General features: G+C 54.5%; 2 protein-coding genes across 5 annotated transcripts in view; one reads left to right on the forward strand and one right to left on the reverse strand.

Annotated features, from left to right (window-relative positions):
* Window positions 1-7179, forward strand: part of CBFA2T2 (CBFA2/RUNX1 partner transcriptional co-repressor 2) — a 62587-nt gene extending 55408 nt beyond the window's left edge. For 3 of the 4 annotated variants that reach the window (XM_030963182.1, XM_030963185.1, XM_030963184.1), the window contains 3 exons: window positions 1618-1689; window positions 2244-2434; window positions 4773-7179. In XM_030963182.1, coding sequence (XP_030819042.1) covers window positions 1618-1689; window positions 2244-2434; window positions 4773-5054 — 545 coding nt within the window. In that variant the 3' untranslated portion in view covers window positions 5055-7179. The remainder of the gene's footprint in view (window positions 1-1617; window positions 1690-2243; window positions 2435-4772) is intronic. The other variant, XM_030963183.1, reaches the window with a different exon arrangement.
* A 1617-nt stretch (window positions 7180-8796) lies between these two features.
* The window catches only part of NECAB3 (N-terminal EF-hand calcium binding protein 3), a 34000-nt gene continuing 16282 nt past the window's right edge, over window positions 8797-26514 (reverse strand). The window contains exons 6-12 of the mRNA XM_030963583.1: window positions 15340-15476; window positions 14491-14612; window positions 13905-14092; window positions 12465-12577; window positions 10956-11033; window positions 10627-10718; window positions 8797-9348 (exon numbers count right to left, since the gene is read on the reverse strand). Coding sequence (XP_030819443.1) covers window positions 9320-9348; window positions 10627-10718; window positions 10956-11033; window positions 12465-12577; window positions 13905-14092; window positions 14491-14612; window positions 15340-15476 — 759 coding nt within the window. The 3' untranslated portion in view covers window positions 8797-9319. The remainder of the gene's footprint in view (window positions 9349-10626; window positions 10719-10955; window positions 11034-12464; window positions 12578-13904; window positions 14093-14490; window positions 14613-15339; window positions 15477-26514) is intronic.

Genomic DNA, 26514 nt, shown 5'->3' on the forward strand with positions numbered 1-26514 from the left:
CATTCCTGCCTTTGTTGGGGCACTTCCCAACAAATACTGTAACAGCCTGGTCAGAGAGAAAGAAAGCTGGATAAGTTTTCACATGAATTGGCCTGGGAAGCTTTAGGGAGCTGGAGATAAATAATGATAGTCAAATATTAAAACAGTCTGCAGGTGGTGTTTTTTAACAATCTGTTTTGCTGTTTTTCTCATAAGGTTGTTTACAAATTGGTGTCTTGTTAATTAGGCAATCATGTGAAATGTATTGATAAATTGACCAATCAGATGCACCTGTAGTGAACTAAGGTATAAACGAAGAGAGGCTCAAATAAACAGGGCTTTTGCCTTTTTGCCTTCTGGGAAAAAAAAAAACAACTAAAAAACCCCAAAACAACAAAAAAACCTCCCAGGCTGTCACATCCACCCAGTGCTTAAGTATTTTTCTCAAGGGTTTGAAGAGAGGCGACACAGGAAGCAGTTTCTGTCAGCGTCTAAAGGCGCCTTTGCTCGTGCTTTCCTTGTCACTGCTGGCCAAAGCTGGTCCAAAGCTGGAGGTGAAAAGGCAGGGAGGAGGTGTTAGCCTCCACCACTCTCCCCCTTCCAGTCCCTCTTGCCTGAAGGATTTTAAATGTCGGGGTCTATTTATTCTAAAAATACCAAAGGCTTTTGTAAGTGTAATAGCTACCTGTGGTACTAATTCTGTTTTTGTATCGTGAGTCAACTTTATCAAAGCTGACTGGTTTCCCCATCCAGTATGCAGGGGTTTGACTCTATAGAAAAAAAAGTCTAAAATGCTGATTTATTTCAGTGTAATTCAGATTTCCATGCAAACAAACCCACTGCAATTCAAGCTCTGGGGAAAAACCCTCTGATTATTCAGTAAGAAAAATGGATTTCTTCTAGCAAGAATAAATGTCAATTCGATGTATATTCTACTTGTTTGTATACAAAATATAGAGTAAATCCTCCTGCAAGGAATCCAAGTGCCCCTGGCTCCAGTTGCCACCAAGCCTGAGGAGCAGTGGGTGTATGTGACAGCCTGGGGGGCACAGCCAGCTTTTAGCCCTTCTATATTTAAGTATATCATGACTAATACACTTCCAGCCCCATGTTGATATAATTAAAATTTTTATATAAATTTGGAAAGCTGTTGCTTTCTCCCCTAGTGGGACCTAAGGATAATTTTCAAGCTCTATTGCTCTTGTGAGAAGGTTCAGTTAAGCATCAAGCAGCATCTCCAGGTGTCTTGGAGGACAATCTGTCCATCAGTTCAAGCCTTTGAATTGCCCTGGGATTGGGAAGTGCTGTGCTTAATGTAAACTGCTGGTGTACAGACTGATGCTCACAGCCTCTGGACAGTGCAGAAGTTGGATAACATACATTTATAAGCATTGCCTGTTGTTTTAGAGTACCAGGAGATAGGTTATACAGTGTCATAAATTATGTAAGGTGCTAATTAAACGCTGTAATTTATCATCTGGCTGTTTGAGGAGTGGCTTTACCCGTAGGAATCCTCTGCTTGGAGTTTTAGCTGGTCAGTCCTTCCCTGCCCGCGATGTCCTGAGCCACCACTGGGCACGTGAGCTGCAGCTGGGTGGGATGAGGCTTTGCCAACCTTTCCTGTGTCCCTTCCTCCAGCAGATTCCCTGAGGGAGTTCAGCAGCAGGTCGGGGACGGGCTATGTCACGGAGGAGATTTGGAAAAAAGCCGGTGAGTGTTCGTGGTGAGCGCGGCCGGGATCCCGCCGGATCACCAGGGTAAACACAAAGCACACATGCTGGGGGCTTGCTGTGCAGAAACAGCAGGAGCCCAGCTGCAGCAATGCCCCAGGGTGTGCACATCTAGCTGCCATCATCCCCACCCTGGCTTTCCCAAAGGGCTCTGCTCCCCCATGATGCCATGGGGATCCCATGGCTGTCATGGAGGAGATTTGGAAAAAAGCCAATGAGTGTTTGCGGTGACCATGACCGGGATCTCGCTGGATCACCCAGGCTAAACACAAAATTGGGGATTTGCTGTGCAGAAACAGCAGGAGCCCAGCTGCAGCAGTGTCCCAGGGTGTGCACATCTGGCTGCCATCATCCCCACCCTGGCTTTCCCAAAGGGCTCTGCTTCTCTGTGGTGCCACAGGGATCCCGTGGTGCTGAGCCTGGCCTCTCTGCACGTTGGATGCTGGTGCTGGGAACACGCAGCTGGAGCTGTGTTTCTCTGGGAGGCTCCCCTCACTGCCAGGGTGGGTGGGTGAGGCTGCTCTTTCCTTCCAGAAGAAGCTGTGAACGAGGTGAAGCGGCAGGCCATGTCGGAGGTGCAGAAGGCGGTGGCTGAGGCGGAGCAGAAGGCCTTTGAGATGATCGCGTCGGAGCGGGCGCGCATGGAGCAGACCATCGCCGACGCCAAGCGCCAGGCCACCGAGGATGCCTTCCTGGTCATCAACGAGCAGGAGGAGTCCACTGAGGTGAGGGCACAGCCTGGCAAGGGCTTGCCAAGGCTGCAGAGTCTCCAGGTCAAACCTGCAGGTCCCCCCCACCTTTTCACAGAATCATGGGTTGGGTTGGAAGAGACCTCAAAGATCATCTCATTCCAAGCCCCTGCCATGAGCAGGGGTACCTTCCACTAGACCAGGGTGCTCCAAACTCCAGTCTTCAACACCTTTTCCTTTAAGAAGTCTCCCTCCAATCAATAACTAAAGCAATGCACCAATATAATCAAAAATCCTTTTTAGGTTTTGCTGGCAGGGAGTCAGCCTGAACAATGTCTGTGGACACGTCTGTGTGCAGCCACTGGGCACCCTGAGCTGGACTCAGTGTAATCGCCAGGCATTTTGTGGGATTGAAAGAGGTGTAGAAGCAAAGAGAAAAGGATGCTGGTGCATGCAGCAGTTTAGCTGAGAAGTTATGGTGGGGTACTTGATCTTTGCAGGAAAGAAATTGCTGTTTGTGAGCTTGAAAATAGGACAGGGCAGAAGCTGGGCTGCAGGAAAAGCCCTTGCACATTCCTGGTGGTTTGTGCCCCTACTTGCATGTTGGATAAGAAGGGATGGATCTTGGTTTGTCATAGCCAGTGCCATGACTGAATGGGTGCCTCAGAGAATCTCTTTCTACTCTGCAATCGTCAATCACCTTCCCTGTTGCTCAACATGAAGTTCACTTGGTAGAGCTTTTGAGATTTTGGGCAAAGGGGAATCACATGGCTCATTCCTGCACTACCACATCCCATCCATGTGGGGTTTGCTCCCTACTTTAGTTTCTCTGCACATAGAAGAGCAGAGGGTTTGCTGAGCAGAATTCTGATGGGACTGTGCTGTTCATGTCTGCTGGGATGTGGGGGCAGCAGGTCTAAACCTCCTGTGGGTTTCAGCTCAGATGGGGCTCAGGAAGTGTGGCCAGAACCATGGAATTCTAGGTGTTATTTCAGGGAATTATGTCCATAGTGCAATTCCCAGTGAAATTGCTGAGGGTTGAACGCACCAGTCGCATGATGGGAGTGGGTGGAACTGCTCAGGAAGCCATGGAAGGAATGAGGCAAGTAGTGATTTCTCCATAGGGGAATAGCAGAGGAGTGTCCTCCTCCTCCAGCTGTGCTGAGGAGCAGTCTGGGACCTCAGAGCTGCTGAGCACCCCTGTGCAAGCCCTAGAGCCCTTGTCTAAAAGCTGTCCTGTGTTCTGACACATCTTGTAACCTTTGCAACACAGTTGAAAAACACTTGAAATGTAAACAGCTGTGAAGCAGTGACCCAGTTTTCAAAGAACTACCACATCCTTTGGTAGGGGCTTTTTGGTCTCAAGTCCTGCTTCTCCTGGAAGGTGGAGGACCCTTGGGGACACAGAGGCTCTGGAGCAGCTGACTCCAAAGTGAACCGGTCAGGTGCTTCACTGCCAGCCCATAAATCACCACCATGAGCTGGTGGCTCCAGTGCTGAGCCTGGCAGAGGGAATCTCCCAACCCTTCGCCACAGCAGGGCTGCCTGGTGGAGCCCAGCACCTCCCAGCACCCCGCTCCCACAGCTCTCTGAGGGTGGTCACAGCAGCCGTGTGCCCACAAAGGCCAGCTCTGACAGAAGCTGCCTTCCCACAGCTGAGCTGCCCTCCCCAGTGTGTGTTTGCTACGCCCTGCTCCAGCTGCAGGGAGGCTGCTCTGCCATCCCTCCCCTCCCCAGAGCAGCTGCAGCCCTGATCCGGGGCTGGCCCCTTGCCCCGAGCTCCGAGGGAAGCGGTGGCACGCGGGAGCCACCAGCTGACACCTCTCCCTGCGGGCAGAGGGGCTTTGCTCTGCTTCCAGGCTGAAGCTCAGGCTCTGGCACTGCTTCCACCTGGCTGGGAGGCTTTCAAATGAGCATTTGCTTTTCCAAATTGGCCTGCTCCAACCTCTTGTGCAGCGAGGCAGGGTGCGGAGCAAATGGTGCCTGTGCAGCGCGCCGTGATCCCCGCCAGAGAGCACTTGGCTGGGAGGGAGACCAAAATAGAGCTGCTTAAAACAGGAAATAAAAAGGCCCAATAGCAGCATCTGCAGAGTGTTTTTCAGCCCATGCCTGCTGTTTCCTGTCTGTATTTGAGTGGGTCTAGGGCAGAGGATGTGCCTGGAGCAGTGTGACAGCGGCTGTGGGCAAAGAGCAGTGGGGGTTAGAACCGTTGCAAAGAGCTGGGAAATAGCAGGAATTAATGGATTGCTCGTTTTCATATTCTCAAATCTGGGCCAGAGGGGATGAACAGTCCCCTCCAGAGCTGAGTCAGCACCACCCTGCAGCTCCTAGGGAAACTAACCCCCTTTCAAGCACAGTGTCTTTGCTCTTGCAGAGCTGCTGGAACTGCGGCCGCAAGGCCAGCGAGACGTGCAGCGGCTGCAACATCGCCCGCTACTGCGGCTCCTTCTGCCAGCACAAGGACTGGGAGAGGCACCACCGCATCTGTGGGCAAAGCCTGCACGGCCAGAGCAAGCCCCTGGCACTGCCCACGGGCCGGGTGGCAGCCAAGAGCCTCGATGGCATCCCCAGCCCAGCCCTGGAGAAGAGCTCGGCCACCACCTCGCGCTCCTCCACGCCGGCCTCTGTGACAGCCATAGACACCAACGGGCTCTAGGAGGGAGGCTTGGCTTGGCTTCACTCCACGGGATGAGTTCCCTGGGGGGTTTAAAGCTGAAAAAGCCCCTGCAGCAACTGTTATCGCTTGATATATTTGACACATCGGGGCACCGACACTCCGGCCTTGCCCTCTCATCCTGCCTTTTCCTTTGTGGCTCGTGGACTGGGGTGAGCCTCACCTGCAGCATCTCCCTGCTCCTCTCAGGGGGACACCAGAGCAGTGCCAGGACCTGGGGGACACTGGGCACCTGCTCGGGGGACCTGGACTATGGGGAGAGCACTGGCACACGCTGAGGTGCTGAGGTGTGGTGCCCAAGCAGGGAGCCCTGTCCTTGTGGCATGCTCAGGCTTGCTTCCCAAGGTGCCAGAGCCACCACTGCCTCCTCCTGCCACCTTTCCTCCATAATATCCACGTTTGTTCCCTGCTCCCAGGCAGCTGTGCCTCAGCTGGCTGTGCGGGCCGGTTGTTGCTGTGAACAGACCAGAGCCAATTTCCCAGCGGGAGCATCTCATCCTCTGTGCAGTGGCAAAAGCTGAGCCCACTTCTGCCTCCAGGCTGGCAGCTGAGGGTTGCAGAGTGGGAGGAGGGGATTTGTCTGCTCTAAAACAAGAGGCAATGGCAGGGAGGCACTGCTGGATGGCCTGGATTCCATCCCAGTCTATGGTGAGACAGTTGGGTGTTTCCTGGGGGGGCCTGTGCTGGGGGAACATGTGCACAGCAGATCTGGGCTGGGTGCAGGTGCCCTTTCCACCTGGGGGCCGTTGTTTTGTTTTTTCACTGCCTGGAAGCTGCTGGTTTGTGAGTTCCTGCTGTTGTTTTTGAGCCCAGGGATCCTCACTGCTGCGAGGGGTTGTTTACAGCCTGTGCTCTCCACTCACACTGGTACAAGAACAGCAGGACTGGGTGTTCTGCGTGGATTTTTATCCCCTGCTCCAGGGGATTCCTTCAGTGCTGCATCCAGAGGTGCCCAGGGATGTGCATCCACCTTCAGAGATTGTCCTGAAAGCCCAGGATCAGAGGATCCCAAAACCAGAGGATCACGAGGTCCCTGGGGGGAATGGAGCCAGCCCAGGGAGCTCTGTCCAGCACAGAGTCCCTGCTGTGGGGTGGAAAAAGGGATTGGGGGCACCCGGGCAGTGCAGGGCTGGCCAGGAGTGTCCCACAGGGTGGCAGTGGCACAGCCTGTGCCAGGGAGGGGATGTGCCCTCCAGGAGCTGCTCCCAACTCTCCTTCTCCTCAGCAGAGCCCTGCTTGGCACTGTGTGTGTGCCACTGCTGGGCTGGAGCCCAACGAGGCCAGGAATGCCCTAATTATTTCTGATCGCTTTTTCAATTGGAGGCCAATAATGGAGCTGTAATGAGATGTCACAGGGGTGAGCAGGGAACCTGCTGCTCCAGCCCTGGCCCCTTGGGAAGCTGCTCTTGTGGGATGGAGCTGGTCTGCAAGGTTTTATTAAAAAGCCATGAGGTCTCCTGGTGTTGAAGTGAATCCCACAGCTCCAGGGGTCCTGGGGATGTCTCCCCTGTGTCCCCAGGAGTTGGAGCACACTGGCATTGAGGCAGCTCCCACTGCAGCCACCCTGACCTGCAGCAGCCCATCCTGGGGCTGGCAGGAAGGGATCTCCTGCCCTAAGGGACACTTCTGGAACAGCCTCAGGTCAATCCCACGTGGTTGTGAGTCCCCTCCTCACCAGCTTCACGCTGTGGGTGAGTGGTGGCAGTGCCAGGCTGGGGTGGGGAGGGGGAGCAGGGCAGGGCTGGAAGGAATTGCTTGTAAATAGATTGTCTTCCATAATTCTCATGCAACTTTGATGGCTGTGTATTAAAATTAACCCCAGTGTAAATGAATGAAATACTAACAGTCATGATTAGAATGATTGCTTCTTTTCTTTTTTGTTGTTTTTTTTAAAAGATGGAATGATAAATGTGAACTTGGGGTGTGGGAAGACATTGGGTTAAGGTTTCTATTTTTTTTTTTTTTTTGACATTTAATTCTGTAATAGAAATTTGTTACTTCATTCCTGTGCATAACTTATTTAATGTCCTGTATAAAGGAACCCAAACTGTTACAGATGTATTTAGTTTGTTCTACTCAAAAGTAGTCAATAAAAAGACTATATTCATCCTCCAGCTCCCCTTCTCTCTGGGAAGGGGCAGAAGTTTCCAACTGTGCTCAGGCAGCTCTTGGGGCTTTTGGGGGATGCTGCCACACCTTGGCCGTGGCCAGGGAACTTTTAGGGACAGAAATTTCCTCCCCTGGGGTGGTGATGCTGTGGGCAAAGCCTGGGGCAAGTGCAGGCAGAGCTGGAGTTCAGCCCTATCCTCAGTGATTTCTTTGAGTTTATAGCTCAGTGTGTTGTTTTCTGAGCTTTTTTAAAATGATCTTTTTTAATGTGAGCACAGAGCAGCCTGCAGGGTGCTGTCCCAGCTGCCACTGCCAGCCCTGGGTCCCCCAGGGATGCCCCTGCCCACACCTTGGCTTAGTCTGAGGATTTTGATCTCCAGGCTGCTGCAAACATTAATCCAGTGGTGAAAAACCCCAAAACGGAGGGGTGAACCCCACATGGGGCTGGGGAGGCAGCTCAGGAATCCCAGAGCAGTGCCTGCTGCGGGGCTGCCCCTGTGGCTGCCCCTCTCTGACCCACCCTGGCAGTGCCCTGGCACAGCCTGTCCCTTCCTGATGGTGCTGCTGTGGCTCCAGCACCTCCCTGCATCCTTTTGTTTGTCACTCCCAGGGGCAGGAGTGTGGCCCAGGGCTCTGCTGCTGCCCTGTGGTCCCAGCAAATCCTGGCTTTGGCCAGGGGAAGCAGCAGGGATTGATAATTAGGGAGACAACAGGGTGCTTGGGGAATGGGGACAGGGCCAGGCTCTGCCCCCCATCCCTGGGAGGGGATTTGTGTTTGGGTGCTGCCCTGGGCTGGGCTGGCAGCAGCTGCTGTCCCTCCTGATCCCTGCAGGTTCCTCCTGCCTTCAGCCAGGTCAGCCCCTGGCACCCCAACCCGGGCAGCCTCTGCTGGAGCAGAAGAAGCCCCCTAAAACCCAGTGACCCCTGCTGTGCTGTCCCCCCTGGGTCACAGCCACCCAGCACAGCGTGTCTGGGGTCCCCAGGAGGGAGCTGCACCCCCTGCCCCTTCAGGCACAGCTTCTCCTGCCTGCAGCCAGGGGCTGGGGCAGAAACACCCCAGTCAGTGTTCTGCTGGAGCAGCACCCACAGGGACTGGGAGCAGAGCCTGGGGGTGGCAGCAGCTCCTGGGTGAGTGAGGGTTGGGGGTGCAGGCACCTCTGGTGCCACACTGGTGCTGAGGACAAGGATGATGTTCTCCAAGCCAGGGGGGTGGCTGGTTGTGGGAATCTGACCAATCTCATGGCTGCTGCTTAGCTCTAATCACAGTTCTGCTGTCTCTGAGGTTGCCTTTTGCAGCTTTCCCCAAACCCTCTGATTTCATAGATTCCCACAGCGGGTGTCCCTCCTGGCCCCTGTGCCCTCCACACTGGCTGTGACAATGCATTCCCCCCAGCTCAGCAGAGGCTCTGCTGCTGCAGCACCACCAAGGAAAGCCCCAGTGCCACCCTGGAGCAGGTGGGATCTGCCCCAGCCTTCCCCCCTCACTTATTCCCCCCTCCCCACTGCCTCAGCTCCACTCCTGGCACCTCTGCCCGGTGCCAGCGCTGGGTTTTGGGAGCTGAGCAGGGACTGGAGCCCCTCTGGCCTTCCCTGGCAGTGGGATGTGCTGGGGACAGGTTCAGCCGTGGGCACAGCTGCTGGGGCACAAAGCCAGCCTCAGAGCCACATGCTGCCAGCGTGGCAGGCCACGAGCAGGTACACCTTGCCAGAAGCACTTCAGGAAATATTTTTTTCCCTATAAAACACTCTTGACAACCCATATCAGGCCACCTGGCTCCCTGGGCTGGATGTCACAGCTGGCCAGGGCCGTGTCCCCTGCCCATCCCTGGGCAGCCCCAGAGGCAGGAGGAAGAGGAGCTGAGTGCAAGAGGGACTGAAGGCTCCTGGGGTGCTCCCCCCGGGGCAGGGCTGCCACCCCACCCAGAGCCCCCCAGGCAGCTCAGACACTGGCTTAGGAGCAGGAGAAATAAATAAATTAACATGAAAAGAGCAAAGGAGCAAAACACCGGCAGGGCCAAGGGCAGGCAGCCCCCGCTGGCCACAGGAGGGAGTGGAGGGACAGGGAGGTGACAAAGGTGACAAAGGCCGTGCCCACGTCCTCCCGCATGCTGATGGTGTCCTGGAGACGCTGCCCCGGGTCAGTTGTTGTTCATGATCCACCAGGAAGCTGGGAAGAGAGGGAAAGCAGAGAGCTGAGGGCAGTGTGAGACTGGGAATGGGGATTTGGGGTGGCTGAGATGGGGGATCTGACCCTGCAGGTCCCTAAAGCACCCACCCCACCCTGGGCAGGGAGCCTGGAGAGGGGTGAGCCCCTGGAACTGTGGCAATTCCTGCAGGAGAGCACTGGGAATATGGTCAGTGTTAGTGGGAGTGTGGTCAGTGTTACTGGGAGTGTGGTCAGTGATACTGGGAGTGTGGTCAGTGGTACTGGGAGTGTGGTCAGTGTACTGGGAGTGTGGTCAGTGGTACTGGGAGTGTGGTCAGTGGTACTGGGAGTGTGGTCAGTGGTACTGGGAGTGTTGTCAGTATCCTGGGGTGTGGTCAGTGGTACTGGGAGTGTGGTCAGTGATCCTGGGAGTGTGGTCAGTGGTACTGGGAGTGTGGTCAGTGATCCTGGGAGTGTGGTCAGTGATCCTGGGAGTGTGGTCAGTGGTACTGGGAGTGTGGTCAGTGAACCTGGGAGTGTGGTCAGTACTGGGTGTGTCGTTACTGGTTGTCAGTCTGGGGTGTGGTCAGTATCCTGGGGTGTGGTCAGTGGTACTGGGAGTGTGGTCAGTGATCCTGGGAGTGTGGTCAGTGGTACTGGGAGTGTGGTCAGTGGTACTGGGAGTGTGGTCAGTGATCCTGGGAGTGTGGTCAGTGGTACTGGGAGTGTGGTCAGTGGTACTGGGAGTGTGGTCAGTGGTACTGGCAACTCAGGAGCAGCAGGGTTCAGTCCAAATTAATCCATCTTTCATGGACTAATATTTTCCAAGACCCTGAAGTGATCCCTGAAAGTGAACTGGGGCTGAATTTGGTTCCCAGTCCCCACAGCTGGTCCCACTTCCATGGGTACCCTGGGAATGGGCACGTTCCCTGTGCTGGGCTCCCCCTGCCCCAGCTGGGCTGGAACCCCTGGCACTGAGCTGGGAGCAGCAGTATTTGTAGAGCAGGTTTAGGCTCAGGGGAAACACAAAATGAGGCACCAGGTGTATCTGGGCCAGGACTCAGCTCATCTGCTGCCTGAGCAGTGTCCCTGCTGCTGGCTGTCCCCACCCTTGGGCAGGGGACAGACCCCAGCTCACACAGCCAAACCTGCTGGGGACAATAGGTCTCATTCTGAGGCTTGAAAAATCTCATTTAGGTCACCCCAAAGCAATTTGTGCTCTGGAGGGAGCCCCAGTGCCTGTTCCTGCCCTGCTCCTGCCCTGTGCAGCACAGCAGAGCAGGGCTGGGGCAGCCTCACCTGGGAACAGCATGGTGGTCAGCAGCTCCGGGGACTCCAGCAGGCTGAGGATGGACTGCTGGAAAGTCTTGCTGCAGCTGGACTGCAAATGGCTGTAAAACGGGGTGTGGGGTCAGGGAGATGTGGTGCCAAGGCCCTGTGCCCACACAGAGCAGCTCCTGCACCCCCAGCACCAGCCCCCCAAACCCTTGATGGGGGTGTTGTTCCCCCCTGTGAGCTGCAGCCGGCCCAGGGCACACAGGGCAGGGCAGGGGACGGGCTGGGCAAGGGAAGGGAGCAGGGGGCACCCCCTGTGAGCCCCCCAGCCCCTCATGTGGGCACTGCCCCACCTTCTCCACGAGGTCACGTCCTGCCAGAACTCGTACAGGATGAAGCACGCCTCGTCAGTCAGCTTGCAGGCAGAGACACTGTGGGGACAGAGGGACCCTGAGCCCTGGGCAGGCTGGCACGGCCCTGGCACAGCCCTGGCATGGCCCTGGCACAGCCCTGACACAGCCCTGGCACAGCAAGGCACTGCTGTGCCCATCACTCTCCCCACGAGGCTCCCAAAGCACAGTCTGGGTGCATTCACAGCTCCAGGGGATCCCAAACCCAAATCCTGCTCCACAGCTCCGGTGCCCAGGTGGCAGAGGGACAGCCCTCACACTGCTCTTTGCTGCTGCCCAGCAACCAGCACCTTCTGTGTTTTATTATTTCTTACTGTGTTTTATTATTTCTTACTCCTCCCCAGCACTGCCACAGCTCATCCTTCCATCCCCTTGGAGCGGGTGTGTGTCACCCTTCACACGGGGGGAAACTGAGGCAGGGGGACAGGAGCTGAGCCCACAGCACAGCCCCCCAGCTCTCTGCCCCCAGAGTGACAATTCCCCCATTCCCTCGTGCCCAGGAGGGGCAGCCAGGCCTCCCTGCAGGGCTGGGGTGCAGCTGTGCCAGGGGAAGCAGCTGGGCTGGGCTGCAGCAGCAGCAATTCCAGCTGAGGCCAAGCCTTCCCTGCAGCTGCTGGAGGGGGCCAAGCCCGGGGGGACAGCACAGAATGTCACCAGGAGCTCTGGGGCTGTGTGCCCTGCTCCACATGAGCCTCTGTGATGCCCTGCAGGGACCCAGCCCCGCGGAGTGTCCCCAGGCTCAGCTTTGTGCTCACATGGAGAGCCAGCCCACAACACCGCCCTGCTGCCTCCACAAATAACCCTGATGAGAAAAAAACCCATCCATGCCAAACAAAACCCCTCCCATTCTCTCCACCACACGTGTCACAGCGAGCATCTTCCTTTTGTTCGGACTGAAAATGTGAATTTGTGCTGTTGAAAGTGAAGAGCTGAGGAAGGACACTTGAAACGGGAGCAGCAGGAACATTCCCTGCTGGAGGCAGCCTGGAGAGTCCCGTGGGACAGGGGAGGGGGCAGCTGTGCCATCAGGGCCAGCCTGGCACTGCCACGGCCCTGCAGGGCTCTGGGACAGCCTTGGCCGCCCCAGGGGCAGCTTCAGGTGCTCGTGGCAGCTTCCCACGGGCTCTCCATCCACCAGAGCTCTGCAGGAGCCCTGCCCTTCACCTTCCACTGCTGCTGAGCCCTTCAGTGCTGCATTCGCTCACAGGAGCACAGCACAGCCACTCCTGCGGGCACAAACCCCCCGCTCCTCCCCAGGCACTGGTTCTTACTGGGAATACCTGCAGCACGTGGGATGGCACTGGGGGCACGCTGCCTGCCAGCTCCCAGCCCAGCCTCGCACCCAAAACACCCCACACAAACCCTTGTGTCCCCCGAGGGGCTAAAACCCCCAATTCTGGGGGAAACCCCCAAAACACCCCAAAAAGACCCCAAAAGAGAGTCCCCACTCACTGCAGGCAGCTGCTGTGGCCGGCCGTGCCCTCGGTGTAGGAGCGGACCGCCCGCCGGAACTGCTCGATGCTGCTCGTGGCCACCGAGATCTGCCTCTTGGCCACCAGGATGTGCTGCCAGGGACAGCACGGGCTCAGGGGCTGTCCCCTCCTGCCCCTTGCTCCCCCCCGGTGCCATCCTGTGCCACCGCAGCGCTGGGGACAGCGGGGACACCAAGGGCTGCTGCCCACCCGGACAGGAGCTGCTCCATCCCCCGGGGGGGGTCCTGCTGCAGATCCCCCCCAGAAAGGGGCCTGGGGACCCCTCCCCTGGCTCTGCGGGCACTCACGGGCAGAGGGTGCCATCCTCGGGGCTGGCACGGGGCACTGCCCGGGGCTGGCAGGGACACGGGGGAGCTGCACTTGTCCCCAGGCTGCTCCATCAGCGGCCACAGCAGAGCTGCAGGATGGGCAGCGTGGGAGAGGGGGCACCGCACACCAGGGACAGGGACAGGGACATGGATGGGGACAGGGACAGGGACAGGGACAGGGAAATGACAGGGACAGGGACAGGGACAGGGAAAGGGACAGGGACAGGGAAATGATAGGGACAGGGGCAGGGGCAGGGACAGGGAAAGGGACAGGGACAGGGACAGGGACAGGGACAGGGACAGGGACAGGGACAGGGACAGGGACAGGGGGACAGGGACAGGGGACAGGGATAGGGACAGGGGACAGGGGCAGGGGCAGGGACAGGGACAGGGAAAGGGACAGGGGCAGGGATAGGGACAGGGACAGGGACAGGGAAGGGACAGGGACAGGGGGCAGGGAAAGGGACAGGGACAGGGACAGGGACAGGGACAGGGACAGGGATGGGGACAGGGACAGGGACAGGGATAGGGATAGGGACAGGGACAGGGAAAGGGACAGAGACAGGGACAGGGGCCGGGGCAGGGACAGGGATTTCAGGGGGCAGGCGTGGGGACTGGGGAAGGGACCGGGGAAATGACAGGGACAGGGAATTGACCGGGGACAGGGACAGGAAGGGACAGGGACAGGGACGGGAAATAACAGGGAGGTAAACCAGGGCAGGGTTACTGAGTCCTATTTGGATAAACCAGGCGTGTTGTGTTAGCACCGGGGAAAAACAAGATTTACCGGGAAAAACCAGAGTTACCGGGAAAAACTGGGATAAACCAGAGTTACTGGGATAGACCAGAGTTACTGGGATAGACCAGAGTCACCAGGAGAGCTCTGCAGCAGGAGTGGCACCAGCCCAGGGACAGCTGGGGACCGCCCCAGGGACACTCCCTGTGGCACCTGGGCAGGGCAGGGCTGTGCCCTGCACACCTGTGGGGTCCCTGGGGCCTGGGGGACTCCTCAGCCCCCCGGGGAAGCCAGGACAGGGTCAGCAGGGCTGGGGGGAAGGGCATGCAGGGCTGGGGCCGGGGCAGCTCTGTGCCCATGCCAGGGCTGAAGAGGGGGTGCTGGCACGGATGGGAGGGGGGTCCCAGCACTGCCGTGGCTGTGCCCAGGTGTGGGGCAGCCCCAGCACCCCCTGGGCACACACCTTGCACTCCAGCTTCTCGATGAGCTGCTGGAGCCTGTTGATCTGAGCCATCCACTGGCTGTTGTCCTCGACACAAACACCTGCAGGGCAAAGGGCACAGAGGTGTCACCCAAAAAAGCTCAGCTTTGTCACAGCCAAAGCTTGCTCAAGACCCAAACCCCACAAAATCTTCTAAACCTCTCATTTAATCCAAAAAACTTATTTTTTTTTTCTACTGCCCAAGAGACACAACATCCCCCAGGAGCTCCAGCTGGCACCTGGGTGAGATGCTCCAGGTTCCATCCTGGAGGAGCCCTCACTGCCCAGTGCTGCTGGAGATGTGGCACTTGGGGACATGGGTTAGAGGTGGCCTTGGCAGAGCTGGGGGAATGGTTGGACTCATTCTTGGAGATCTTTTCCCACCTTACTGAGTCTGTGCTGGTCCCACACCCCCTCCAGGCTGCAGCAGGACACAAAGAACCTGAGGAACAGCAGGTACCTGTTGTCAGCATCCCAGAGTAGGGGTCTGTTGGGGAGAGACAGACGTTCTTCTGTCCCCTGCGCCCACAGCGCCTCCCCGACCTCAGGCCAACCGAAGTCTCCGACTTCTTGATCTCCTTTCTGGAATTAAAACAAAAAATGCAAAAGGAGGGGCTGAAGTCATTCCTAGAGGTGTCAGCTCAGCACTGGGCTGGGAAAGGGCTCCTGGCTGTGAGGAGGAGGGCTGGGGACAGGGGCTGGGCATGTTCCACCCCGTACCGCTCCTGTCCCACCCCAGTACCTCTCCCATCCTACCTCAGTACCTCTCCTACCCTGGTACCTCCCTCGTCCCTCCCCAGTACCTCTCCTGTTCCACCCTGTCCCACCTCTCCCATCCACCCCAGTACCTTTTGTGTCCTACACCAGTACCTCTCCCATCCCATCCCATCCCATCCCATCCCATCCCATCCCAGTACCTCTTGTGTTCCTACCCAGTACCACTCCCATCCCATCCCAGTACTTTTCCCATCCCACCCTGGTACCTTTCTTCTCCTGTCCTGCCCTAGTACCTCTCCCATTCCATCCTGGTACCTCTCCTGTCCCACCCTGTTACCTCTGCTGTCCCATCTGCTCCTCCCATCCCATCCTATCCCATCCCATCCCAACCCATCCCATCCCATCCCATTCATCCCATCCATCCCATCCCATCCATCCCATCCCATCCCATCCCATCCCATCCCATCCCATCCCATCCCATCCCATTCATCCCATCACGTCCCGCCCGTCCCGTCCCGTCCCATCCCATCCCATCCCATCCCATCCCATCCCATCCCATCCCATCCCATCCCATCCCATCCCTCCCCGGTACCTCTCCCGCCCCGCCTGCTCCTCCACGGTGTCCACGGCGCACTCGAGGGACGCCTGCAGGGACTGCAGCTGGTGCATGGTTTCCCGCAGCAGGAACCGCGTCAGGAACTGCTCCATCTTGGAGGCTGTCTCGTACCTCTGGGGAGAGGAGACAGGATCTGTCAGACCTGCCTCTGTGCAGGGGCAGCAGAGCCACACCTGGAAGGGGCTGTCCCTTAAATAAACCAAACAGGGTGGGTTTCAATCAAATTTTAATTATCACCACAAGTGACACTTGGGGGTAGAAGTGAGCCTGTGGGGCAGAAGAACCCCCGGGGTGCATTGCTGTGAGATCACAGCAGGGCATGCAGCCATGGTTCCATGGGCACTCCTGCCCAGCCCCCACAGCCCAGCCCTGCCAGCCCTGACCAGCACTGCCAGCTCCAGGAGGGCAGATGGACACAAGCCACAAGGTCAGGGTCACTGCCAGGGACAGCCCCCAGCCCCAGGAAGGGTCCCAGGGCTGGCACAGCATCCCCTGTGCCCCCTGCTCACACACTGCTCTGCTCACTGCAGGGCTGGGGACAAGGCTGGGAGCCTGTGGTGGCCCCTGGGTGCTGGCAGCTCCTCCAGGGACCCCCCAGCAGTGGCAGGCCCAGGCAGGGCTGGCTTTGTGCCCTCTGTGCCCAGGGAAACAGTGCCAGCCTGTCTGCTCCCATGAGACACTCCCTGATGAACTTCTGATGGGTGCTTACACTGGGGGTGTAAAAGTGCATCCAGAGGGGTGTGTGAGAAGCTTTGGGGAGAACAAATCACAGAATCACAGAATCACAGAACCACAGAATCACAGAATCACAGATTAATGAGGTTGGAAGAGACCTCTAAGATCATCAAGTCCAACCCATGCCCTAACACCTCACCTAGACTATAGCACCAAGTGCCATGTCCAGTCTTTTTTTAAACACATCCAGAGATGGTGATTCCATCACCTCCCTGGGAAGAGCATTCCAGTATTTATTATTCTTTTGGTGAAAAACTTTTTCCTAATATCCAACCTATCCCTTCCCTGCTGTAGCTTGAGACTGTGTCCTCTAAAGGGTGACCTGGCCTGGAGAGTGCCCAAAGAACGGGTCAAGAGGCACAGCATGCCACAGGAGCAGGTCTGGGAGGCACAGAGAGCCAGGGAGGGGCCTGGACACACACAGAGGCACCCCAAACTCCTGCCCTTCTCTGCCAGCTGGGATCACAGCTCCTCTCAGCTCCATGTGCTGTGGGCTCTGCTGGCAGCAGCATTTACAGAATCTGTGGATGTTAAGGGATTGGAATGGACCTCAGAGATCATCCAGTTCCAATCCCCCCCTGCAATGGCAGGGACACCTTCCACTGTCCCAGGCTGCTCCAAGCCCTGTCCAGCCTGGCCTTGGGCACTGCCAGGGATCCGGGGGCAGCCCCAGCTGCTCTGGGCACCCTGTGCCAGGGCCTCAGCACCCTCACAGTAAAGAGCTTCTTGCATTTAATATCCAACAAAAATTTTCCCTCTTTCAGTTTGATGCCATTCCCCCTTGTCCTGTCACCACAGTTCTGGCAAAGAGTCCTCTCCCCTTCCCTGTAGCCCCTTCACACCCTGGGAAGGTGCTGGGAGGTCTCCACACAACCTCCCCTTCTCCAGCCTCAACAGCCCCAGCTCTCTCAGCCTGTCTCCAGTGGGGAAGTGCTCCAGTGCCCTCAGCAACTCCATGGCCTCCTCTGGAATTGCTCCAACAGTCCCATGTCCTTCTTATGCTGGGTACACCAGAGCTGTGCACACCAGAGCTGTGCACAATATTCCAAATGGGGTCTCACAAGAGCAGAGTAGATGAGCAGAGTCACCTCCTTTGACCTTCTGGTCCCTCTCCTTCAGATACAGCTCAGGATTTGGTCCAACCACTCAACCTTCCTGTCCAGTGTTCCCTTGCTTCCTTAACACCACCTCAGGTTCTATCCTTGCACTGTCAGAAAACCTCAGGGGATGGAGACAAGGAGGGATGCTCAGCGAGATGGGGAGCCAGGAGGGCCATACCCAGCCACTTCTAGAGCAGACACTGCTGTCCTCCAGAGGGGCAGAGCAGGCACCTGAGCCTGGTTTGCCCTCACCAGACCCGTCCTGTCCCACTGCAGGCTGTTCCTCTGTGCCTGTTATCCCTGTGGAGCCCCAGCCATGCTGAAGCCTGCGGTGGTCATCGACAGCGGCAGCCGCTTCACCCGGGGCGGCTTTGCGGGCCAGGAGCGGCCCCAGTGCGTGCTGAGGACACTGCTGCCCTGCAGCCTGGGCACCCCCTGGCAGCCCTGCAGCCTGGGCACCCCGGAGAGCCCGCAGTGCTTGGCCGCGGGCCCGCGGCGCTGCCCGCTCAAGTACGGCCTGGTTGAGGACTGGGACGGCATGAAAACCCTGTGGGAGCACCTGTACCGCTGCTGCCTCAAGGTGTCCCCAGAGGAGCACCCGGTGCTGCTGGCTGAGTCCCCGTCCTGCCCCGGCACCCACAGGGCCAAGGCGGCCGAGGTGCTGTTCGAGGGCCTGGGGGTGCCCGCGCTGCACCTGGCCAACACCGGCTTCCTGTCGCTCTGTGCCCACGGCAGGGTCACCGGGCTGGCCGTGGAGGCTGGGGCAGCCGTGTCCCATGTCACCTCCGTCTGGGGGGGCCAGACCCTGAGGAAGGGCACCCGCAGCCTGGGGGTGGCCGGGGATCACCTGTCCAGGCACCTGCACCAGCTGCTGCTGCAGCAGCGCCACACGGAGCCCTCGGCGCTGCAGGCCCTGACGAAGAAGGTGCTGACCCAGCTGAAGGAGCAGTGCTGCTACGTGTCCTTGGACTACGAGGGAGACCTCCAGGAGGAGAGATCCCACCATCGAGCCAGATTCCAGACCCCTGACGGGCGCTGGATCACCCTGGGCAAGGAGCGCTTCTGCTGCCCCGAGCCGCTGTTCCGGCCCGAGCTGCTGCAGCTCGGCTGCCCCGGGCTGCACCAGCTGGCCTGGCAGAGCCTGCAGGCCGTGCCTCAGCAGGCCAGGAGACACGTGCTGGGCAACATCGTGCTCTCAGGGGGTTCCTCCATGTTCCCTGGCTTTCCTGAGAGGATGTGCTTGGAGCTGAACCTGCTTTTCCGAGGAGCAGGTGTGCACATCGAGGTGCTGGCCAGCCCCAGGAGGGCCACGGCAGCCTGGGCTGGGGGCTCCATGGCAGCCTCGCTCACCTCCTTCCAGCACACCTGGATGACAAAGGGAGAGTACCAGGAGCACGGGGCCCAGTATGTGCACGTGAAATTCCAGTAGAGAGGTGGCAGCCATCCCCTGTGGCACTGCAGGAGTGCCCGTGAAATTCCAGCAGAGAGGTGGCAGCCATCCCACTGTGTCGCTGAAACACTGCCCTGCCCCAGGGGCAGCTGCAGCAGTGGGGACCGAGTGGCTCCTGTGCTGCTGCAGGGGTGCAAAGTCAATAAAATGCCCCAAAAGAAGCAAAGTGCTTTTCACTGCCACTCCACGTTATTTCCCATCTAACAAGGGTGCGTCCCATTGGGCTGGGGCTCATGCTGGGGATCCAGGCCATGTTAATGGCCTGGTCTGGGTACATTTAGGCAATCCTAATGCTCCAGGCTGCATTTCCCAACTGGACATGCAGCTACCAGGAAGAGGAAGGGAATTTCTCCAGCTGCAGGACCCTCAAGGGGAGCCACAGGTGTGGGAGGAAGGAGCTGAGCAGGGCAAGGTCCACAGAGCACCTGCACTGCAGCCACTCCTGCAGGAGGTAATTCCTCACCTGGCACTGGAACAGGTCAGCATGGGCTGAGGAAGATGAGCTGGAAAGCAGGGAACTGCTTTCACTCCTTCACTTTTGGTCTAAAGGTCATTTGGTGCTGCAGGCAGCCGGTTCAGCTCCCTGAGCAGGCATTTCCTCACCTGGCCTTGCCTGGCTGAACTGACTCAGCTGGGCAGATGGTTTGAAAGGGATCAGAGGTGGTGAAGGAAGCAGCTGGGGAGCACAGCCCAGCTGTCACAGGAGACTGCTGTCCCCATGGCCAGCCCCATGCCAGCTCCCCAAGGGACACAGAGACCACAGGAGTCACCGTGAGCTCTGAGAGAGACAGGAGCAGCAGTGGGAGGGCGAGGAAGGAGCCTGCACGTGATGCAGGAGGGCTGGCTGCTCCCCAGGAGCATCCACCAGGAGAAATCCACCCCTTTCCCGCACAGGACAAGGCTGGAGCAGCATCCCTGCCCTCCCTGGGTGTCCTCGTGTGACCCCAAGGCTGCAGCACCCAGAGCTGCCCTCACCCCCCCATGCTCCATGAACCATGTCCAAAATAATGTCCAGCAATGCCACCCCATCACTGGGGTCAAATATTTCCAATTCCTGCTGAGTTTCTTTCCAGCACACTGAGGATCTGGAATTCCAGAAGCTCTGCACAGAAGGGTTTTGTTGTAACCCTTCCACTGCTGGTGCCAATGAAAGGGAGCAGTGGGGAGGGTCCTGAGCCCCTCGTGGTTCTCTGGTTGCTCTGTGCCAGTCCAGGAGCTGTGTCTGACTGGGCACAGCTGTGGCTGTGGGAAAGGAAGGGAAGGGAAGGGAAGGGGAGACAGTGGAGAGGATGGATGCTCATCCCCCAAGCTCTGCGCTCATGCTGGAGCCAGCAAAGGATGGTCACAGCCCCCCACCCCCAGCACCAGGGGCCAGGGGGATGGGGGTTTCATCCCTGCTGGAAAATGAATCATTTTCCTGCCTCAGAGAGAGGATGGCAGCCACACCGACAAGATGCAGCCACAGCAAACTGAGTTCCAGCTCTGCATCTCCAGCCTCTCCCAGCCAAGCATCCCACGTGTTCCCACAAAGCCTTCTGTGCCCACAGCCCCAGAAATGGGGAGCCCAGGGCTGGGGATCCCTGCCCACCCTTCCCCTCCTCCTCCCAGGGGGAGCAGGCACTGAAAGCCCTGCCAGCACTGCCCCTCTGTGCCTGCCCAGCTCCTGCCAGCCGGGACCCACTCCCTTCTTGAAGGGGAACAAAGACACTCCAGCCTCCCCAGGACACACCTGGAGGGAGAGTGCCCAGGGGGGCACAGCAGGAACATTATTCACCCACCACAGAGCCCTGCACAGTCTGTTCTGATGCCTCAGGTTTTAGCTTTTATATTTTCCAGGTTCTGTTCTGCTTTAGTGTGTGGGTCTGGGTTCATATCAGGATCGTGAGCTCTGTGCACAGAGCAGGGAGACAAAACAATTCCTGCTCCAGCTGGGCACCAAGGACAAATGATCCAAATCTCAGGCACAGGAACACAAACACCGTGGGCTGGAGAGAGAAAAACAAGCAGGGTGGGACTGCATGGGCTGAAGCTGGAATGGGACAATGAACTGCAAGATGCAAATGGAGCAGAGCTGATCACAGTGACAGACCCTGTGACCAGTCGTGCATTTTGGGACCATTTTGGTTCCTCTTGGGTGCAGCCCTGGCTGGGCTCTGGTGCTGCCCAAGGTGGATCCATGGAGGCCTTTGAATAAATCCCTGCTTTATTCTTTAGCTCTGTCCAGTCTCTGCTCTAGGGCAGCCCTCACAAGGCATCAGTTTCAGTGCCCAAAATCCAAATCCAAACCCTGTCATCCCTCTGGCACCACCCAGGGCCCTTCCCCCAGCATCACCCAAATGAGGTGTGCTTCCATCTCTGAGTCTCCTTCCAGCCCTGCCACAGCTGGGCACACAGACACTTCCCCTGCCCTGGGGCTTAGAGGCTTCTGCCCAAGCACATCACTCCCCTTCCTGCGGGAATTTATTTAGGTTAGTAATTTTATTTTTAGGGAGTACTGGGCTAGTACAATTGCACTACAAACCTGAGTTTCTGTATAATGGGGAGTAACATTTAATATGGAATTTTTTTAGTACTGAAACTCAGTAATTGTTAAAGTAGAATATTGTTATTGTATTGTTAAAAATAGAATAAAAGTTTTTAAAACACCTCTCAGTTGCCTCATCTCTGGGTCAGAAAAGAGCATAATCTGGCACCTTCCCAGGGCCAGGTTCTGGGAGAAGCACCAACCCTTCATCCCAGCACTCCTCATCCTCTCAGCTCCCACCCTGAATGCCCCAAGCCCCACATCCCCCATGGATGGAGTTTTATGGCAGGGGCAGAGCTGCTCTCACAACACCACATCCCACCTGCCCTGAGCCCCACAGCCCGCCCAGGGCAGCCCTTACACCCTGAGAGGAATGAGGGATTTCTCTTTCCAAACCAGCTGTGGGGCTGCTGGTAGATAAAACCAGCACTGGGAGATAAAAGAAACAATGGGAAGGATTCCACTGTTTCATGAATGGAAAAAGATATTTGCCTTTACAAATAAACTTTAGGTTTGCTGACAAATGAAATTAAACATTGAAAGATGAAAGAAACAATGGGGAAGAAAAACCCCTAAATTCCATAAGAATTAACAATCAAAAGGGAGGGTTATACATTGGAGGGAAATCTTTGGGATCAGGTGTTTCAGTCTGTACTCCCAAGTGCCTCAGCCAAAGGGGAAAGAGAGAAGGGAAATGTGGCTGGGAAATTGGGATAAAAAGGAGGCTGAGTCCTCCAAAAATTTGAGAGACCCCAGGGCAATGCCCCATGGCATCTCCCTTTATAGGAATAAAGTAAAAGCACTCCTCTGTCTCCTTTTTGGACATAAACCTCTGATGTTTGTGGATGAATTTTCCTGACACCCCCAAACACACAGGCACAGGCAGCAGTGTGGGGTGGCAGCCCCCAAACCCCCCTGGCAGCCCAGGGCAGGCTGTGCCAGGAGGGGACGTGGCTGCACAGGGTCCCACAGGGACATGGCAGCAGTGCCAGCTGCCCCATCAAACACAGCACACCCAGGGGAACGTGCTGGAGACAGGATGGAAATAACCATCCCCAGGAGAGCTCCAAATGCTGCTCCACATTTCTGCAGCAATTTGGGAAAATTTTGTGCCAGGAGAGAGAAAGAACCTAAAATCCGGCCTCCATCGCACTCCTCATTTTGGGGCAAAAAAACCCAAAATCCTCTCATCAGATATTGCACAGAGGTCAAACTCTCTTATCAATAAACTCACCGAGTACAGCATTTTGTGCTCATGGAAAAGGAAATAACTCAGCAAGCTCAAGACAAAGGAATTTTGGTCCTGCACTGGTATTTCAGCTCTGTTTACCCAGCTGAAAATCACCAAGTTGCCAAGAGCTGCTCTAATTCTGCTTTTGAGGGGTTTTATTGATTTCTTATGATGATAGTTAAGCTCAGGACAGAATGGAATGGGTGGCCACATAATTCCTGTCAGAGGGTCAGTGAGGCTGCCTGGCTTGGAGAGGTATTTATGTGATGGTTTGCAGTGTTTGCCCACTGAGGAATGGAAAGATTTTAACACAGAGACCCCCTGTGAGAAACATCAGGCTGTTTTCTGAGCTATTTCCTCTGTTCACCTCCTACCTTTACACAATTATATTGCAAACATGAAGTTCAGACACAAAATAAGGTGTAATTAGCACACTACAGCACAGCTACCAAGTTATATTTTACAAATAAGTGGGAATGACAGAATGTGAAGGAAAAATTCTCTTTTCTTGACAAGGCAAATTTTCTTCAGCATATTCCTAGTGAGGGAGGATGGAGGCATGGGAAGCCCTAATGGTTTGGTTTCCTCCTGCTGACCTGTAAATTCATAAAAACAACCAGGAGCAGGTTTGCTGCTCCCCCACACACAGAGCTTCCTGCAGTGTGGGATTTATAGAAAATTCTTAAAATCTGACAGAAGGCTCACAAAGTACATATTTGTATGTAAACACTGCGATAAGAAATGTTAACTTAGAAATATTATAGAATAAGATAGATATTGTTGAGAGAGAAATGAAACCAAAATTTTTATAAGTGTAAGCATAGTATAAGTATAAAGTATGTAAATATATATTTTATATATAAGTATAAATATTAAAAATATATATAGTATATATTATATATACTATATTTATTTATATATATAATAAATATTATTATACTATATAATAATAGAGTATATTATTATATATACTATATATATACTATACCTATTGTATATGGTATATATAAAAATATATATAGTATATAAAATATATATAGTATACACACTTTAAACATATAGTGTATATATACTATATATACATATTAAAAAGTACATCTATATATATAAGTATATATATTTAAGTATGAAATATAGTATAAGTATAAAATAAGTTTTTTTAAAAGTGTAGCTAAAGCTGACAGGCCAAGAAATACTTATAGTGTTTTGTAATCAGGATACAGCTGGCTTCTGATTGTGATGGTGTGAATTATAACATCTGTATTGTCTCACCCTTCTCATAAGACTGAAAGTGGATTAAAAGTTTTGAAAACACCTCTCAGTTACCCCATCTCTGGGTCAGGAAAACCCAGCTTGCACTTCCCACACTTTGTCCCAGGGTTTCTCCAGACAAGGAGACGGAGGAGCCTGCCAGCCAGAGCCAGCTGGGACACAGCCCAGTGACCCAAGCCAGGTATCCTGGCCCACAGGGACACAGAGCTGGGAACATTCCATCCCAAGAAGGCTTTTGGCAGCACTGCCTCAAACCACAGCTCCCAAATACCCTCATGGCACATTCCCTTTGAGCCTTGATTTCCTGATTCCCCTCCTGGGGAGCTCACTGGCACAGTCTGAGCAGTACCCATGGAGCTGCCCGGGCTCTCTGGGTGTTTTCCTGCTCATTCCACTGTTGCATTCATGTTCTCTGGAAAAATCCCTTCACCCAGGGTTTTATTCCTGGGAAGCTGAAAAGCCTCAGAGAAAAAGGAAAACAATTCTTATCTCATTTGCTTCTCCTGTGTTGTGCTCACATGTGCAATGGGTTTGGAGATTGTTTACCCACAGGTGATTGTTCCATTGCATTCTGCTGTGAGTTGTTTTCACTCTTTGGCCAATCAGGGCCAAGCTGTGTCAGGACTCTGGAGAGAGTCACCAGTTTTCATTATTATCTTTTTAGCATTCAGTAAGTATCCTTTCTGTATTCTTTAGTATAGTATGGTATTCTTTAATATAATATAGTATTACAGAGTAATAAATGAGCCTTCTGAGAACATGGAGTCAGATGCATCACTCCTTCCTTCATCGGGGCACTCTGCAAATACAATATTGCACATTTCCAGCTGTGTCCCTGGAGGATGCAGGGCTGAGCAGCTGGAGCTGGATCATGCCCTAAGCAGGAGATGCTGTGCTGGGACACAGCTCAAGCCAGAGATCTTCTCCTTCTTCTTCCTGCCAGCCTGGACCTCACTGCCTGCTCCAGAGTCAGGCAAAGTCCTCCTAAGCACAGCCTGGCAAAGCAGGCAGGGCCTGCAGATCCTTCAGCAGGGCTCTTCCACTGAAGAGTCTTTGCTTCCTTTTTGTTAAGGTTGGGATTGAATGCGTGAGATGGTATTTCTTGTTTGGACTTAGATGTGTATCAGTTCTTATCTATATTAATGTTTCACAAATTGTGAGTTCTATAGTACTATATATAATATATATATTATATAGTACTATATATATATAATAAACTAAAAATTGAGCTGTATCTCTCTCTCTCTACAAAGTTTTTAAAGGATAAACTGTTTCATTAAGAAATGACACTTAAATTATTTTTACTTTTAATAACTAACTACTTGTGGCTTGTAATGTGGATTTTTTTATCCCATTATACAATCCTACTCAAACTCATGAAGAATAAGGTGAAGAAGAAGGAGTGGCTTCTGCCCTACAACATCTATCTTGCTTTATATATATTTTATCTATATATATTCTATATTTATATTCCAAAATAAATTTATATAAATAGATATATTTATTCTATGTATTTTTGTATTTATAAATATAAAACATATATTCTATATATGTTATGTATATTTTCTATTATATATTTTATCTTATATTTTAATATATAATATATATTATATTTTTAATATATAATCTATAATATATATATTTCTATTCTAAAACCTTAAACTATAAGTTTTCTATTATGTGATATTACACACTTCTATTTAAATTACACACCCATAATATTAGTTATATTATTTAATTTTGGAAGCTTTCTCCATGGCCTGAGATCAAATGCAGAGTTCCCTTGGGAGGGTCAGTGCCTGCCAGCACAGAAAGTCTGAAATTCTCTGCACCCAGGGTTCCAACACTCCAGTTTTCTCAGTGCACAAGCAGCTCCCTGGGGTGAAAGTTCATCTGGTTCTTCCACGAGGCTGCTCTGTCTGCCCAAGGGGGGCTCAGAGCAGTGTTTGAACCAGAAGAATTGAGGGGCAGGTGAATGTGGTGTAAATATCTGAGGGGCAGGTGAATGTGGGGCATTGTCTGCCCTGGCTCACAGAGGTGTGAGCTCTGGCTAAAATCCAGCCCATGTATCCCATCACAAGTCAAGTTGGAGTCCAACTCTGGAAATACAGATGTGGGAACACACTGAGGTGCCAGCAGGTAGAAATGGAGCATTTATCATCTCTGCAGCCTCCAGCAGGGGCAGGCATCCCTCCCACAGCTCCTGCCCAGAGCCCAGCAGAGCAGGGAGTGCAGGGAAGGGACCCCAGGAGCATCAATTCCTGTACTGGGCACATCAGGGCTGGGTCAGAGCCCCTGCTCAGCACAGAGCCCTCCTGGGTGGGAGCAGTGCTGGGAACTCTGCACTGCCCTGGCTCCAGGCACATCCAAACAGGTCCCGCAAAATTTGCTTCAACAGGAAAAACCTGCTTCTCTTTTCCAGGGAACAGCAGTGGCACAGGAGCTTTGGGAGTGAATCCTCACAGCAATACTGGGGAGCAGAGAGTCACTGTGCTGCCCTTTGGAGAAACAAATGAGTGTACAAATTCAATACCCAAAAACCAGAACAGAAAGGAACTGAAATAGAGCACAGCTCTCTGGAGAGGATTCCTCCCCTCCCTCTGGACTTGTATTTAATAGCTGTGAGCGTGGCCAGGGACCTGAACCAATGAGAAAATGCATTTTCAGGAGATTCCCTCTCCTGGCACAAGATTTGCACACGTAGGTTTGAAAACACCTCTCAGTTGCCCCATCTCTAGGTCAGAAAAGGGTTTAATCAGGCACTGCAGTAACTGCAGGCACACAGGACAAACTCAGGCTGGGTTTAGCCAGAGGAAAGCCCAGAGAGGGACTGACACTA

The sequence above is a fragment of the Camarhynchus parvulus genome, chromosome 20 (assembly GCF_901933205.1).
Source record: "Camarhynchus parvulus chromosome 20, STF_HiC, whole genome shotgun sequence".
Taxonomy (NCBI): Eukaryota; Metazoa; Chordata; class Aves; order Passeriformes; family Thraupidae; genus Camarhynchus; species Camarhynchus parvulus.